Genomic DNA, 17,472 nt, shown 5'->3' with positions numbered 1-17,472 from the left:
CATTTTCTACCATCCCTCACCATCAGCCTTCAGTGCACCCTGCACACGCTAGGACACCTCTGCCCATCAGTATGCTATGCTCTGCTGTGTTTAGTCTCCCAGTCGTGTCTGACTCTTTGCGACACTATGGACCTCCAGGCTCCTCTGTCCATGGGGATTCTCCAGGCAAGAATACTGGAGTGGGTTGCCATGCCCTCCTCCAGGGGATCTTCCAGACCTAGGGATTGATCCCAGGTCTCCCGCATTGAAGGCAGATTCTTTACCAAGCTGAGCTAACAGGGAAGCCCTACCCATCAGCATGTTCCCTTACAAAAGCTGCTTGGGCAGGCACTTGCCTTTCTCACTTCTTTCTCTCCTGGGTCCTCCCAACCGTCACCAGGGTCTTCCACTGGTGAGCCCCACTGCCACAGCTGCTGATACCCCTGGAGAAACAGGGCAGAGCAGAACACACTCATGGTGCCACCATAATCTGCAAGCCTCCTGGCACAGCCCCTCTGCGCTCCCTGTCAGCCTGGTGTTACAGAGGCAAGGCCATTGTCAAAGGCGCCCCCCACGGCACCAGGGCCCACCCGGTTCAGCTTTCAGAAGTCACACCCCTCCTCTCTGAGCTCAGCTCCTCCCTGAACTCCAGACTCCTCTTCCATTCACCCCACTATGACTCAGCTACTAAGGATTTCAAACCTGTTGCATTCAAACAGAACATTTCAAACCTCTCCCGCTCTGCCCCTGCCACCCTATTTCTTTCTTACTCTTCCCCATCCCAGAAAATGAAAGCAGTATTTTCATATCATGCCATCATATTCCTAGTTGCTCAAGCCCCAAACCTGGAGGTGTTGATTTCTCTATTTCCATTGCCATCTCTGTACTCCAAACCTCTGTCATTCTTGCTTGGATCTTCACCCACTGCCCTGTCCCTCAGTAATCAGAATATTTTTTTAAAACTTGGGGAAATGCAGTCATATCATTCCCTGGCCCAAAATCTGTAAGTGTCTTCCTGTTCTGTTTAGAATAAAACCCTCAAGTCCCTATAGTACTGGCCAACCGTCTGCCTCCTCTCAGGCCCTCACACCCACCCCTAGTTCATTGTTCCCACCTCTTTGCTGCTTGTTAAACAAGTCAGGACCTTTCTGACCTGGATCTTGGTGTCACTCAGTCATGTCTGACTCTTTACGACCCCATGGACTATAGCCTGCTGGGCCCTTCCATCCATGGGATTTTCTAGGCAAGAGTACTGGAGTGGGTTGTCATTTCCTTCTCCAGGGGATCTTCCCGACCCAGGGATGGAACCTGGGTCTCCCGCACTGCAGGCAGACTCTTTATTGTCTGAGCCACCAGGGAAGACCCCAAACAAGTCTAGAGTTTTCTGACCTGGATCTTAGTGCTTAAATTGCAGGATAATTGCTTTACAGTATTGTGATGGTCTCTTCCATACATCAACGTGAATCAGCCGTGGGTTTACATATGTCCCCTCTATCCTGATCCTCCTTCCTGTCTCCCACCCTATCCCACCTCTCTAGGTTGTCACAGAGCACTGGGTTGAGCTCACTGCATCACCCAGCAAATTCCCACTGGCTACCTATTTTACATATGGTAATGTACATGCTTCCATGCTACTCTCTCAGTTCGTCCCAGCCTCTCCTTCCCCCAACTGCGTCCACAAGTCCATTCTCTGTGTTTGCGTCTCCACTGCTGCCCTGCAGTGGAGGTTCATCAGTACCATCTTTCTAGATTCCATACACATGCCTTCATATACAATATTTGTCTTTCTCTTTCTGACTTACTTCACTCTGTACAATAGGCTATAGGCTCATCCACCTCATTCAGATTGACTCAAATGAGTTCTTTTTTATAGCTGAGTAATACTCCATTGTATATATGTACCACAAGGTTTGTTCTGTCTGGAGCACTCCCCTTGCCTCTGTGCTCAGCTGGGGCTCCTTCCTCCTTCAGGTGTCAGCTCAAACAGCCCCAGTGCCTCGAAGCCCCTCCCCAGCAGTTCTCCCCAGGGAGGGCCACGCCACCCTCTGATCCCCCAGCGCTTCGCTCTGTCTTTGCAATAGTGTGCATACTGTGAAATCGTCTTGTGTGTATTTCTCATTCTTGGCTTATCTCCCCTGCTACAGTGTAAGTTCCATATGGACCTTGTCTATCTTGTTCATTGCTGTCTTCAGTGCCTGGCCTCTGAAAGCTTTCAGCAGATATTTACTGAACATCAGGTAGAAAGCCTGGGTCTCCTGAGTTTCTGAAATAGAAGCTCAGGGGTCAGCCTCATCAGTGTACTGGGGAAAAGCTCAGGCTCTGGAACTGAGCACATGTGGACTTAAATTCTGGTTGGCCACCAGCTTGCTGTGTGACCTTGAGGAAGTTTCTTGGCCTCTCTGTGCCTTGGTTGGTCCATCTGTAAAATCAATAGTGTCCATCTCACAAGGTTGCTGCAGGAGCTAAACAAGATGATGCATTAAACAAGAGAACATATAAAACCCCAAGCACAATGCCTGGCAGAGAGTAAGTCCCCATATGTGTTTGCTATTTTCATCATCATGAGTCTTTTTCTATAAAAAGTGAGTTTCTTTTGATTATCTACCCTCATTGTATCAATCAAGGCCCAGTCAGGTAAACCAACACTGAATTCTTCTCCACCCTAATGGTCCGTTTGCCAAACACAGGGAGACACCCCCTATGACACCTGCTCTTAAATATTGTGGCTGGTGAATTGTCCATTCAGCTCCACGTCCTCAGTTTTGGACCAGAATACCTAATTTTCGTAAGATGTAAGTGCATCCTCCATAGTTTGAGTGTCCTATATGCTAAGCAGTGTTTAACAGCCACAGCAGTTATGCCCTTGCTCTCACAGACCTTGTCCTCTAGTTGAGAGAATAGATAAGCAAATGAAGAGTCGAACTGTGGCAGAAGATTCTCAGAGAACAACCCATGGGCCCTACCCGGATTCTCGAGCACCTAGCTAGTGTCTGGAGAAGGCAATGGCACCCCACTCCAGTACTCTTGCCTGGAAAATCCCATGGGCGGAGGAGCCTGGTAGGCTGCAGACCATGGGGTTGCTAAGAGTTGGAAACAACTGAGGGACTTCACTTTCACTTTTCACTTTCATGCACTGGAGAAGGAAATGGCAACCTACTCCAGTGTTTTTGCCTGGAGAATCCCAGGGACGACAGAGCCTGGTGGGCTGCCGTCTCTGGGGTCGCACAGAGTCGGACACAACTGAAACGACTCAGCAGCAGCAGCTAGTGTCTGGCATTGCAGGAGGCCCTGACTTTCCTGATTTCGAGGCGGGGCCAAGGTACAGCAACAGCCTGGATGAGAATTGGCCAGGCTGCTTCACACCAGTTCTGGCATCAGGGCTGGATGACCTTGAAAGGCATTGACCATGAACGGTGTTCATTGTCTCCAGGCCTCCTCAGTTTCCTGCCAAGGTGTTAGGCTACAAAACAACGAGACGAATTTTTATGTGAAGGTCTTGGAATCATCCTTATATAGTTTACAGCTCCTAATTTGTTTTTATTTGAATACAGTCTAGGTTCCTTTCCTCTATCTTAATATTTTTCTTTGGAAAAACTATTGGACTAAACAGAAAGCTTGCCAGCTAGCACAAAGATGTCCTTGTATACCTTTCGTCTAACCTTCCCAAATGCTAAACAAAGGTACTTAACCAAAAAAGTTAATTTTACCACATTTACTTTATCATTCTTCCTACATATAAAAATTTCTCCTGAAACATGTGAATAAGGGACAGACATGATGTCTCTGCCTCTAAATACTTGTATAAAGAAAGAAAAGTTAAAGTGTTAGTTGCTCAGTTGGGTCCTACTCTTTGCGACCCCATGGACTGTAGCCCACCAGGCTCCCTCTGTCCATGGGATTTTCCAGGCAAGAATACTGGTGTGAGTAGCCATTTCCTTCTCCAGGAGATCTTTCTGACCCAGAGATCGAAACTGGGTCTTCTGTATTTCAGGCAGACTCTACTGTCTGAAGCACCAGGGAAGCCCAAAATACTTGTGCGCCTCTCCCCAAACTGTGCAGTGTTCAAAAACACGAGTTAACATGGATGTAACAGCATAATCTACAAAGCCTATTCACATTTCATCAGTTGCCCTAATATTCTCTATTGCAGAAGCCACACCCAACTTTCTGGTCCAGCATCACATACTGTACTTAGGTGTATCTTTAGTCTCCTATAATCTAGAGAAAAATGAAGTTTTTTGCCTTTTTTTTTTTTTAATGATCTTAACATTTTTAGGGAGTAGAATGTCCCTCCCTTGAGTTTTCCTGTTTCTTTGTGTCTGGGTTGAGGTTATGTATTTGGTGTGGAAATGCCACACAGATGGTACATTATTTCAGGAGGAATATGATGTCTCTTTATCTCATTCCTGATGATGTTAACTTTGATCATGTGGCTAGGGTGGGACCTGCCAGGCTCTCCACTATAAAGTTACTGGTCTTCCTGTTGTGATTAATGAACACGTGAGATGCTTTGGAACGTGGTGAGCCTCCTGCTCCTCGTCACACTTTGGCCTTCGGGTTGTAGCATCTGATTCTTACCTGACAGTCACTGTGGTTCTTTCATGGCCCTAGACTGCATTCACCTAGACCTCGAGGCACTCTCCAAGGACCCTCAGGACTGGAAGAATTCATCATTCTTCAGGCTGGAATTTTATCGGTAAATACATTTTTTAAAATTAATTAATTTTTTTCAAATTTATTTTTTAATTGAAGGATAATTGCTTTACAGAATTTTGTTGTTTTCTGTCAAACTTTAGCCTGAATCAGCCATAGGTATACATATGTCCTCTCCCTCTTGAACCTCCCTCCCATCTCCCTCCCCATCCCACCCCTCTGGGTTGATACAGAGCCCCTGTTTGAGTTCCCTGAGACATACAACTAGAGAAAGCCCATGCAGCAATGAAGACTCAGCACTGGGCGGGCTTTCTCTAGTTGCGATGCATGGGGGTTACTCTCTAGCTGTGGCGCGACGGCTTCTCATTGCAGTGAAAAGCAGGGGCTCTAGGGCGCGCGGGCTTCAGTTGTTGCAGCATGGGGGCTCAGTAGCTGTGGCTCCCGGGCTCTAGAGCACAGGCTCAGTGGTTGTGGTGCACAGGCTTAGTTGCTCTGTGACATGTGAGATCTTCCTAGATCACGGATCGAACCCATGTCTCCTGATTTGGCAGGTGGATTCTTTACCACTGAGCCACCAGGGAAGCCCCAGTAAATACATTTTTAAGTCTCATTACCCAGAAGACATAGATGGGGAAGGGAGAGTAGGGTAGGAAGAGTGTGACAATGTATATCTTGTAATATGTTTTTATTCAGCCTCTTGCAAGTTGACATCTCCTTTCAACTCAAAGGCATTGACCTGCAGACGATTCATTCCCGAGAGCTTCCAGACTGTTACGTCTTTCAGAACATGGCAAGTATCTATTTCACTATGCCATTTTTTATCCTTTTTCTTGACTCCTATTGTAGGTGCAGAGTGTACAGTGCACCTGCCTATAAATGTATTAGACGAAAGTGTGTTTGAAAGAGTTTGAATGCCATGCTATAGCATCATTGGTCCAGAGGCTGTGACTCCTAAAAATGAGGCAAACCTGTTCCAACTTTTTAAAACTAGATTTCTGTGTTGAATAGAGGAGTTTTCAAAGTGGACTTTGACTTCCTACTCTCCTAATACTTTTTTTTTTTTTTTTTAGTTTATGACCAATGCTTTGAGTGTCTATAATGTTTTTCCTTTTTTCAAAGAAAGGTCTTTGCAAATGTTGTAGCAAATGTTTTCAAATCTCAAGGCAGAAACTGCCCCCTTGACCTGAAGTCTGCAAAGCATCAATTCCTGCAGCATTTACTTTTGGACGGGTGGCCATGTGCCATGGAATCCTTCCTTCCTACCTTCTTTCTTCCCTTCCTCCCTCCCTCTCTCCCCCTTCCTTTTCTCATGGTTAGTGTTGGCTAAAACTGAATGCTAAACTGGCTGTTATGTGTTGTTGCTGTTTTAGCAGTTCAGAAGTGTGCTTCATTTAACAACAATTGCTAAGTGCTCTATGAGTCCCTACAAGGCAGCAGGCAGGTTGTCATGCTCTAGAGGTACCATGGCCCTCAGGAAGCTTATACCCTAGTGGGAAAGATAGATAGAAAAACAGGTCAACAAAGAAATAAAAGTAATTATAAATTATGATGTGTAAGTAGGGAAGAATGTCTGGATCAGAAAGTAGCATAATTTATCTCCTGGGGTGACCTGCCTGTTGCAAAACTCATTATGAAATCCAAGGCGAAGAGCTTGGAGAGCTGAACGTGTAGGTTCAGCTATGACTGAACCCATGATCAAATCTATGATTGAACCCACAAGTGGGCATCTTTGAGCACAAACCGCATGCGTGCCACATATTCTCAGTGTAATCCAAGAATATCTCTATGACCAACCAGAGGTTAGGGAATTAAGCTATACAAACCTCACTTCTATACCTATGAGCTAGGACTAAACTTCACTAGTCCTGGCATTCAAAGCCTCATTCCCTCCAGGAAGGCCCTGAACATGCTTCTCTTAAGTCCTAGCATACTCTGTATATGTCACTTATACACTTTAAATGCTTGATATATAATGTGGAAGACTGAGGGCATTTGGAAATCTTAAATTCAACCCATAACCTTGGAGCAGTCTTTGCCACATCTGACTGTATGCAAGACTCCTGAAAACATTATATGTAGTGCTTGAAGCAAATAGAAAAATAATCTCTAGCACAGTAAAAGCCTAGAATCTCATACCCAAAGAACTATATTGAGGCAAATGCTTATAAATTCCACTCAGGGTAATAAGTGACATCTTTGTGTTCTCTTGTCAGAAATTGGTGGTGAATTCTCGTTTTCGTTCCTCAGACCATTTGGCTGTTTTGCATTAGGGTTTCTCTGAATCTGAATGTAGATTTAGTAGAATTTCATGTATACACCCCTTGAACCAGCATCTTTGGCACCAGGGACCAGTTTCGTGGAAAATAATTTTTTCACAGACTGGGGGAGGCAGCACTCAGGAAGGATGGTCTTGGGGTGATTCAAGTGCATTACCGGAGAAGGCAATGGTACCCCACTCCAGTACTCTTGCCTGGAAAATCCCATGGATGGAGGAGCCTGGAAGCCTGCAGTCCATGGGTTCGCTGGGGGTCAGACACGACTGAGCGACTTCACTTTCACTTTTCACTTTCATGCATTGGAGAAGGAAATGGCAACCCACTCCAGTGTTCTTGCCTGGAGAATCCCAGGGATGGGGGAGCTTGGTGGGCTGCCGTCTATGGGGTCGCACAGAGTCGGACACGACTGAAGCGACTTAGCAGCAGCAGCAGTAGCAAATGCATTACATTTATTGTGCACTTTATTTCTATTATTATTACATCAACTCCACCTCAGATCATCAAATATTAGATCCTGGAGGATGGGGACCCCTGCTTTGGACCACAGTTTTTCATTAATAATAGGAAGTTGTGAAGGAATCATGTGATGAGGACATTTTCATTGGTCTGATTCTTTTTGGATCAGCGCACTGTTTGGATGCCACTGATATTTTAAGCAGAACTGATCTAACGTGTCATACTTTCTGCTGGGTTGTAACCTCTTCATCTGTTTGTGTCTCTAGATAATCTTTGACAATAAAGCTCACAGTGGCAAAATCAAAATCTATTTTAACATTGATGCCAAAATCGAGGAATGTAAAGACTTGAAAATCTCTGGATCTAGTAAGTATGTTACATGCTTGCCCATTGTGGATTGTGAATGATCTTTAACACTTCATTTGGGGATTTGGGGTGTATAAAGGGTTTACTTAGATGATAATAAGAAGAAAGAGCTCCAGAAAACCACACTTTGAATGTTTGCTTCTGTCAAGCATATTCTGAAGCTTTGCATTTTTGTTCAGTTCAGCAAATGTGGATTATAGACCTCGTAGGAGAGGCTGTGTTGCCCAGTATTTAGGAGCAGTTTCTAGAGCCTGACTGCGTGGGCTTGGGTTTTGCTTCTATTTCCTGTGCCTGTGATCTTGGACAAATTCCTTCGGCTCTCCACGTCTCAGTGGCTTTCTCTGAAAAGTGAAAGTAACAATAGTGCTTACTTTCCAGGATGCTGAGCAGTAAATGAGTAACTATGTAAAGTGAGCACTGAGAGCCAGAGCTGGCAGACACTCATTGCTAGCGCTCCCAGGAAAGAAAGGAAGCACCTTCGTGAGGGACACTGACACGCTTAGAGAATCTCTAGTTGTCCTGGATCAGAGTAAGTGGCGGAGGCACAAGATATGGTGGTCAAAATAGCAAAGGTTCATTTTGACAGGCAGAGCAGGACGTACAGGAGAGCAACACTTCTGGGAAAAGGTCTGATTTGCCCTGAGCCTGTGACAGTGGAGCAGGACCGAGGCCTTCAGAGCCCAGAGAGCAGCCTGTACAAACCTGGGTCGGTCACTCAGTCATTACTCATAAAACACTCCTTGATCCACAGGCTAACGTGGGCTCCTGAGACCCCTTTCTCGTTGAGGGGTTTGGATGATGTTAACGATGGGTGGTCAGTGTTTTTTCATTTACAAGTTTTGTTTAACTGAACCTGCCTTTGACCAAATCTTAGAACAAAATAAAATGTAAAATACTTGTGATTCCTGACTATTTTGAATTAGTTTTATTTATTTAACTTTAATTTGCATTTATTTTTTGCGGCATTTATTCCCAGGCCATAAGTTTTTGTTTCTTCAGTTTCTTCTGAGATCTCTTTTTCTTCTGCGCAACCTCCTCTTCTGGTTTAGGAACAGTCTGTTCTTTTTCAGTAAGGATCATCTCAGTATGGCAGGGAGAGCTCATGTAGGGGTTGATCCGACTGTGAGCTCTGTAAGTCCTGGCGCTGCATCTTGGGGGCTTTGTTCACTTGGATATGCTCAATGACCAGAGAATCTACATCTAAGCCCTTAAGTTCAGCATTACTCTCTGCATTTTTGAGCATGTGTAGTAAAAATTCAGCACTCTTTTTGGGCCACTGACCCTGCGTCCAGCCCCACTGTTTGGCCCGTGCACACCTACCAACTCCACCATTGTAGCGATGGAATGGCACACATTGCTTCTTCAAAGTGACATCCTTCAGGTACTTGGTGCCTTTCCGGATATGCATACCCTTTATGGCCTGGGCAGTTTCACAAGTGTTCTTAAAGTGAACACGAAGATTTGAACCTCTCAGTTCAGTTCAGTTCAGTTCAGTCGCTCAGTCGTGTCCGACTCTTTGCGACCCCATGAATCTCAGCATGCCAGGCCTCCCTGTTCGTCACCATCTCCCAGAGTTCACTCAGACTCCTGTCCATCGAGTCCGTGATGCCACCCAGCCATCTCATCCTCGGTCATCCCTTTCTCCTACTGCCCCCAATCTTTCCCAGCATCAGAGTCTTTTCCAATGAGTCTAGAACCTCTAGATTTGCATGATTTTGTGGGGTTTTCTGGGTCGAGTGAATAGTGCACCATTTTTAGGGATCACCTCAGGCCGCTTACCAGAAAAGCTATTTTGTATTAGTTTTAAATTAGACTAATTTTGTGGCTTTTCAGCTATATAATACATGTGTGTGCACGTGTGTGTGTGTGTGCGCGCGCGTGCGCTCAGTCATGTCTAACTCTTTGCAATCCCATGGACTGTAGCCCACCATTCCTCTGTCCATGGAATTTTTCCAGGCGAGGATACTGGAGTGAGTTACCATTTCCTCCTCCGGGGGATCTTCCCCACCGAGGGATCGAACCCACTCTCTTGTGTCTCCTGCATTGACGGGGGGTTCTTTACCATTAATGCCACCTGGGCTGATGATTCTGAAGTTTTGGCTTTGTAGTTCCATTTGCTGGCTCAACCTCTGATCAGAATACACACTTTTAGTTTCTGTTAAAAAGTGGTTGCTACGCCTCAGCATTCTCCGTACAGAAGAAAGGCACAGATCAGATGTGAATTTTCCAAGTCCAAGTGTAGGCTGCAACTATTTTATGTGAACAAAGCTAACCCTTGTCGTATAGGAAATGTGGTTTGGAATAGTCGTTTGACCAAATAAGTGAGTTAAACAGGTTTGCCAGACCCGGGTTTCCTTCCTCCTCGCCGGCACCCTGACCACACTGGGAAGTTTTCCGAGCCTTTACTCAGAAGAGAGGAGCTCTAGCTCTCTCTTGTGGCCAGTGGGGAGAAACACAATCTCACAGCTAGAAATATTTACATATTCTTCTTCCAAAGCTACACCCTATAAAACCAGATTCCATGGCCAGGAGAGAGCAAATTTAAAATAATGTGACAAGTCTTAGAAAGCTGAAGTTTGGAAAACAGCTTAGAAAATGGATTTATTTTCCTTCTGTGTAGGAAGCTGTCTGGTGGATTGATTGCCCTGGTTTTTGGGGAGGGGGACAAAGGCAAGGGTGACATCTTGGGGGGTCCTTGTGCTATTTGCAAAACACTCTGAGATTCATTCACATCCATACACTTCCCTTGACACTTCTCTAGCTTTGTCGTTAACTGTTATCTCAAGGTAAAATAAAAGAGGATATCCAAAAAAAAAAAAAAAAAGAGAGAGAGAGAGAGAGAGAGAGGATGGCCATTTTCACATACAAACTCAAGGTTGCCTTTTATGACTTCTAATACCCATTCCCACTACATGACTAACCTTCATGTTAACTTGATTTTGTAAATGAAGCCATTTGAGCCTGGGAGCTGGAAGGGATGTGTACTGACAGACAGGACTCCCCGTCGATAGGTGATGTAAATGAGTGTCCCGGGGAAAGGGGTGCAGAGACTCCCCGTCAATAGGTGACGTAAATGAGTGTCCCAGGGAAAGGGGTGCAGTGTGTGAAGCGTTGGTCAGGGTCACACAGGTGGGAATGGTAGTGTGTGGGGGACTTCTCAGGACCCTGGAAGGACTGGGTGGTGGGGTTGGATTTCCCTAACCAGGTTGCCAGAGCAACTCTCTGGACTAGAGTTTTGCAAACCCAGGTTTGGGAACTGTTCTTGTGGGAATAACATAGTAGAATAAGAAAGCAGTTATGATGTTTGGGCTTCCCTGGTAGCTCAAATGGTAAAGAATCGAACTGCAATGCAGGAGACCTGGATTTTTGGTGGATTTTAAAATGTTTGTGCTGTGCTTAGCTGGTTGCTCAGTCATGTCTGACTCTTTGTGACCCCATGGGCCGGATCTATGGGACCCCATAGATCCCCTGGAGAAGGAAATAGAAACTCACTCCAGTATTCTTGCCTGGAGAATTCCATGGACAGAAGAGCCTGGTGGGCTACAGTCCATGCGGTTGCAAAGAGCTGGACATGACTAAGCTACTAACACACACATGATGTTTATAAAATACTTTTTGTAACATGTCAAAGTAATCTCAGTAAATCAAATTTTAAGAATACAATACTTGTCTCTGTTATGAGGGATGATTTATCTTCTTAGTTCCAGGCCTCAGTTTTCTTAACTATAAATAAGGCCCCACTCAAGCAGTCTTAGAGATTTTATTGTCATAGGTCAGAAAAGAAGGTACTAGGTGCTGTGCTTGCATTTTTTAAAGATTTCAGCCCCATCTTTCCAAGAACTGCTCCTATTCTCTCTGCCTTATTCATGGATAAAAAAAAAAAAAAAAATGGTGGTCTTGGATTTTGGTCAGGTTGTGTTCTTACCTACCTATTAGATAGGATCTTGAGATAACTTAAACTTGTGAAGTGGAAAATGCTAAAGAGGGAGGTAAGTGCTCCATGTGAGGCACTAACAAGCACTTGATAGGGATCGTTTGCCTGATTTTCTAACAGTGCATGAAACTGGTACAGCTATGCTCCCAAGTGGTACCCAAGGCACCCGAAGCTGAGCAAGGCTGGACCACTCGCTCAGTGATATTTACTAGCCGGCCACACACGTAACCCACTGGAGGAGCTGCTCTCAGACATGTGCCGAGATTGCTCACGCCATTATTATCTCTAAATCTGTGGACACACTCCCGTCGTCCTCTTCAATGCCTTCTCGGCAGAGGTGTCTCTGTGGAGCACCCTGACTTCCGATGTTCCTGAAGGTTGCCTGTCCCCAGCCCTGCTTCCTGCTTCCCTGGCCTTTCTGCATGTGGTTCCTGAGTGTGTCTCCTCTCCTAATTTCCAGACGTTGCCACCCTGCTGCCCGCATCCCTCATCCTTCCTAGTCTGCATTCCTGTCTGTCATCTCTGATTGGCTGAAACCCCCAGTTTCAGTCGCCACCAAGTCGTCCTCTCTTGTCATGAATGTCCAGACTGAGCCAGTGGACCCAAGACAGAAAAGAGGTCATTCTTGGTCAGTCCTTCCTTACTCCCTAAGTCGCACTGAATCTCTCTTTTTCATCTCTTTCTACTTTCTGCCGTATCCTTCTGTGTCTTCTCTGCCTCTGACGTTGCTCAAACCTTCACAAATTCCAACTTAGATTATCGTAGTCTTCTTATGTTCTGCTGGGGTCACTGTACTTATCTGTAAGCATGCTGAAGCATTATGCTAAGCACAGGCTTTGTAGTGTTGAACAAAATATATCCAGTCCCTGCTTCCCAGAACCAATCATGTAGTGGGGAAGATGAACATCGAATGGTATAGTAACTGCTCTGTTATTATGTGTATGGGGCAGTTCTAGGTGCTTTCATATATGAACTTACTCAATCCTCATGACAGCCCTATAAAATAGGTTTTTTTTTTTCATTGTACCCATTGTTTTGGATGAGGAAACTGAGGCAACTTCCCCAAGACTCCACAACTTCCAAGTGCAGAGTCGAGATTCAGAGCCAGGTCTCAGGCTCCAGAGATTGTCCTTTTTCATTTTATACTGTCTCTGTGTGCCTTGCTGTGCTGTCTTTGAATATGCAACAAGTTCAGTGACCATCAAGCAAAGGGGAGTAAATGAAGCTATAGGTATATATACCTGTGGACAGGGCTATGATAGGATTTGGAGGGAAGGGTTAATAGGGATGAGAATTTAGGGGATTCTGTTCTGAGGAGGAAAATACTCAAGGCTGAATAATCCCCTTGAGTGATGGGGAGGGTGCTGTTCCAGGCAGAGGTGCAATGTCCCTGCGGAGAGAGAGAGGGAGAGGGGAAGAGAGAGAGAGAGAGAGAGAGTGCGCACGAGCCCCTAGCAGGAGCAGGGAAGAAGGAAGACTGGAGTGGCCTCAGGGCGGAGGAGGTGGGGGCTGGGAGAGAACAGCAAGCTGCCAGTGATGAGAGCCATCGTGGGGATTTGGGACAACACCGCGAAGTCTGAGAGAAGCTAAGCTTACAGTTTGGGCTTCCTTTAGTCATTCCCTGCGCTACTGTGTGTTCCGGGATCCAATCTCAATGCTCCGCGGTGACTAAATGTGAAGGAAATCTTTAAACAAAAAGGGAGTATGCGTATGCACAGCTGGTTCACTTTGCTGTACACTTTGTAAAGCGACTATACTCCAAAACAAGAGACACAGATCTGATTGCTACTCTCTGTACTTTCATTCCAAGTGGTTGCTTTCCCCACGCCTAAGAAGAGCTTATTGAATTGGCACTCTTTGCTGGGAAAGTGCAGAGTAAGATTGAGAAGCAGAAATGGGGATTTTTGGTGGATTTTAAAATGTTTGTGCTGTGCTTAGCTGGTTGCTCGGTCACGTCTGACTCTTTGTGACCTCATGGACCGTAGCCTTCTGTCCATGGGGATTCTCCAAGCAAGAATACTGAAGTGGATTGCCATGCCCTCCTCCAAGGGGATCTTCACAACTTAGGGAAGCCCTTTAAAATGTTTGTTCCTTCATTAATGGAGAACTTATGGTTTTGATTTTTATGTGAGAGAAAAGAGTATGTCAGTAGTTTTGCCTCTTTAGAATACGGTCCAAATGGACCACCTTCTATTGAATTCTACTCTACAGTAAATATTTATAAATACATTTTAGTATATCTGTTAAGAATACATATGTTTTTAAATGTGTAATTCGACACCGGGGAATGATTACCTTGTTTGTGAGCCTCTGCATGAACGCTGTGTAATTTGTGTCTGATGTTGAAGCGTTTATCATTTGATCTTATTTTCTAGGTGCGATTTTGTTTGGAAATTATTCCCGAGTAAGGTGTGCTTGACGTCTGAATTCTGTTTTTGTTTCTCAGTTCAGAAAAACACTCAGTATGTCCTGGTGTTTGATGCATTTGTCATTGTGATTTGCTTGGCATCTCTTATCCTGTGCACAAGATCCATTGTTCTTGCGCTGAGGTTACGAAAGGTAAATGTGTGTTGGAATATTCTCCCTCCCTTCCAGACCTCCGCCTTCAGCTTGTCCAAACAGTGGGGCCTTGACGAAGGGTTATCCTGCCCTACCTGGGGCCTTGACTGAATTAAATTCCTTTGAGTGATTGTCCTCCAACAGGGCATTAATCAACCTGGGGTGTAGAGAGTGAGTCCAAGCTCCTGGCATGTCAGGGAGAATTAGACAATTATCCTGCTTCAACTTGAGCTAATAAGCACAGATGCACAGCAGTGAACTTCTCAAGATTTTGAATGGTTCTAGAATAAATGAGACCCTTTTAAATTCAAGAGTGATCTTAAGAACAGGGTAATAGCATGTGTGGGTTTCATCTTTTGTCTTCAGATCAGAGTTCATTTTGACAGGAAGGCATGGTAAATGGGTTATAATGATGCATAAAATACTTTATCCTATTTTTAAAAATAGTTTTTAAATTCTCCCCTGAGGTTCCTTTTGCCTTTTTACCCTTAGGACTCTTGTGACCATATACTCTAGCACAAATTTTATCCCACTGTGTGGCATGTGTATAAACACAGACTAGGGTCAGTGGAAGTAAGAAGTCATCAGAATACCACACGTGGAGCAATAAAACGGTTTCCATTCTATTTTCTACTTCTTGACCTGTGTCAATTTATTGTGTAAATACCCAGTTCTCTTACCCACCCCCTCCCAAGTCCCTTGATATTCTGGATCCAGTGTCAGGGGCTGGGTTCTGCACGAGAGTGGGGCACGCTGGGAGCCCACACCCAGGAGCTGGACCGCCTGGACTCAAGTCCTGGCTTGGCTGCCCTGTGTCTCCATTCTTTCCTCTGGAAGGAAGGGTCCATGGTGCCTAGTTCGTAGGGTTGTTGTCTGGTTGAATGTGTTGAGAATATGTAAAGCGTTTGGAATGGACTCTGTGTTAGCTATTTCAACAAGAGTCTGTTGGAGGGAGAGCACGGCATTGGGTGTTGGAGTCACTCAGGTCACTGGCGTGCTCATCTCCAGCTGGGCTAGATGGCGGGGGAGGGTGTGGGCTGTGATCTGTACCCTCCAAGTAAGAATCCGTCACCTTGGAAAAGGTAGCGTCATGCCATCGGACATGCAAGAGCTCTATTCTGCACTTTTTTCCTTCTAGAGGCCAGTGCAGTTTGTTAGAAATGCTTCTTCTTCTTCTTCTTTTTTTTTTTTTTTTTGCTGCAGAGATTCCTGAAGTTCTTCCTGGAGAAGTACAAGCGACACGTGTGTAATGCCGACCAGAGGGAATTTATCAACCAATGGTATATCCTGGTGATTATCAGTGACCTCCTGACAATAAGTGGATCCGTGTTAAAAATGGAAATTAAAGCCAAGGTGAGGGCAACCCATTTTAAATCTTTTGTTCTTTCTATTCTTTTGGGTGGTCTCACATACTCTTAAGATATGCAGTGATTCTCACGTTTTCTGTTTTCTCACACCCATAAAACTGAAGCCTCCTTTGACCTGGTTTTTTGTGAGCAGAAAATGAGGAGGTGGATGTTCTGTGGAAGGTGATATCCCCATGAATGTCCTCTCGGGAACTTGGCAGCATCTTCAGAATAAGAATTGAAGTGTGAGAGGATTGATTGCTTGGTCAGGCTTTATTTTTTTTAAGTTGCAAAAAGCAGCCTCTGACCCTTGATCCAATCACACTGTGAGCCAGGGGTGCTCACCCATGACTGATGGGGGTTCTGAAGGATAGAGGTTTTATTTGAGTGCTTCTGGGTAACTTAGTTGGCCCTTGGGTAACTTAGCTAATTTAGTCTCACAGGTCTTGACTCCTCCCCTCCATGCCCTGCCTTGAGTTAGCAAATCTTACCAGCCTTCTCTCCTGACCTCTAACACCTCCCTCTCATCCAGGGCAACTGCTCCACTCCCTCCAGGCGTCTTCCTGTCTGGTCTAGATCTTCTCATTGTTGCGGCTCCTCCTCCCGCCACAGCGGTCTCCTCATTGTTGCTTTGCGTTCAGCCTTGTACCCCTTGGACCCATCACACAGTCGTCAAAGTCATCTTTCTGGTGTCTGTCTTGCAGTGACAGTCCTTTCTGCCTCAGAGACGCCCCTTTGTGATGAAGTGCCCTTTTTTCAGTGTGGTCTCCGGGGTCCTCATCATCCAGGTCTCCTTGCCTCTCCCGCCCTCACTTTCTCTGGCCTGTCTTGTGGGCTCCCAGCCTGAGGCCCTGGTTCAGCCTCTGCTGACTTGCAAGGCTCTCCCAGCCTGTCCAGCAGGCTGGCACCACTCTGGGGTCACGCCCATGGGAGCCCTATGGAACAAGTCCGGCTTGTGCCTCTCACTGCACATGGCACATTATATTAGAATTGTGTTTGTGCGTGTGTCTCTTCAGTTAGCCCTGGAAGTCCTTGAGAGCAGGAACTGTTAGCAGATCATGCTGGGGCTTTCATTTAAAAGTGTTAATAGCTGGAAAGTATTGTTTGATATTTAGCAAACATCAGTTTATGTGCTTTAATGCCTAAGTCAGTGGTAAATGCAGTCTCTAGTTCAGAGTATCGTTTGAACAAAGATTTAGTTCAACAAATTGCAATCCTAAAAGGAAATGAGAAACACATTTGGAATTGTGCACTCTTATTATTTTCTTCTTCCATTTAAAAGCTCTTAGAATCACTGTAGAGAGGCAGGCAGACCATTCTTTTCCAGTCAGTTTCAAGCGAGGTTCCTGAGCTGAGTGGAATAGAATATTTTACTAATATGTCTGTTTTTTCATTTCCTAGAATCTCACAAACTACAATCTGTGCAGCATTTTGCTTGGAACGTCTACACTCTTTGTCTGGGTTGGCGTCATCCGATACTTGGGTTACTTCCAAGCATATAATGTAAGGATGTGGGCCCTGGGCAGCACCACTGGGATTCAGGTCCATTTCTTCGGGATCTATTAGCTACTTTTTAATAACTCCCATTCTGCCATTTTGTGTGTGTGTGTTTTTTCAGGTGCTCATTTTAACAATGCAAGCCTCATTGCCAAAAGTTCTTCGCTTCTGCGCATGTGCTGGTATGATCTATTTGGGTTACACCTTCTGCGGCTGGATTGTCTTAGGCCCGTATCACAACAAGGTATGTAGCCCAATTCTTCCTCCTGCACACGAGGCACCTGGGGCCCTTAAGAGTAGGTTTTGGGACTTCCCTGGCAGTCCAGTGGTTACAACTCCGCACTTCCAATTCAGGGGGCTCGGGTTGCATCCCTGGTCAGGGAACTAAGATCCCACAGTGCTGCAC

The 17,472-nt window shown here is 45.4% G+C and overlaps 1 protein-coding gene across 6 annotated transcripts in view; it reads left to right on the top strand.

Moving 5' to 3' along the window:
* The window catches only part of MCOLN2 (mucolipin TRP cation channel 2), a 63,408-nt gene that overhangs the window by 31,120 nt on the left and 14,816 nt on the right, over positions 1-17,472 (top strand). For all 6 annotated transcript variants that reach the window (XM_069596171.1, XM_069596199.1, XM_069596190.1 and 3 more), the window contains 7 exons: positions 4,591-4,675; positions 5,326-5,422; positions 7,631-7,730; positions 14,111-14,223; positions 15,427-15,576; positions 16,971-17,072; positions 17,188-17,310. In XM_069596171.1, coding sequence (XP_069452272.1) covers positions 4,591-4,675; positions 5,326-5,422; positions 7,631-7,730; positions 14,111-14,223; positions 15,427-15,576; positions 16,971-17,072; positions 17,188-17,310 — 770 coding nt within the window. The remainder of the gene's footprint in view (positions 1-4,590; positions 4,676-5,325; positions 5,423-7,630; positions 7,731-14,110; positions 14,224-15,426; positions 15,577-16,970; positions 17,073-17,187; positions 17,311-17,472) is intronic.

The sequence above is a fragment of the Ovis canadensis genome, chromosome 1 (genome assembly GCF_042477335.2).
Source record: "Ovis canadensis isolate MfBH-ARS-UI-01 breed Bighorn chromosome 1, ARS-UI_OviCan_v2, whole genome shotgun sequence".
Classification (NCBI taxonomy): Eukaryota; Metazoa; Chordata; class Mammalia; order Artiodactyla; family Bovidae; genus Ovis; species Ovis canadensis.
The sequence above is the reverse complement of the archived record's forward strand: the minus strand, read 5'-3'. Positions and strand labels throughout refer to the sequence as shown.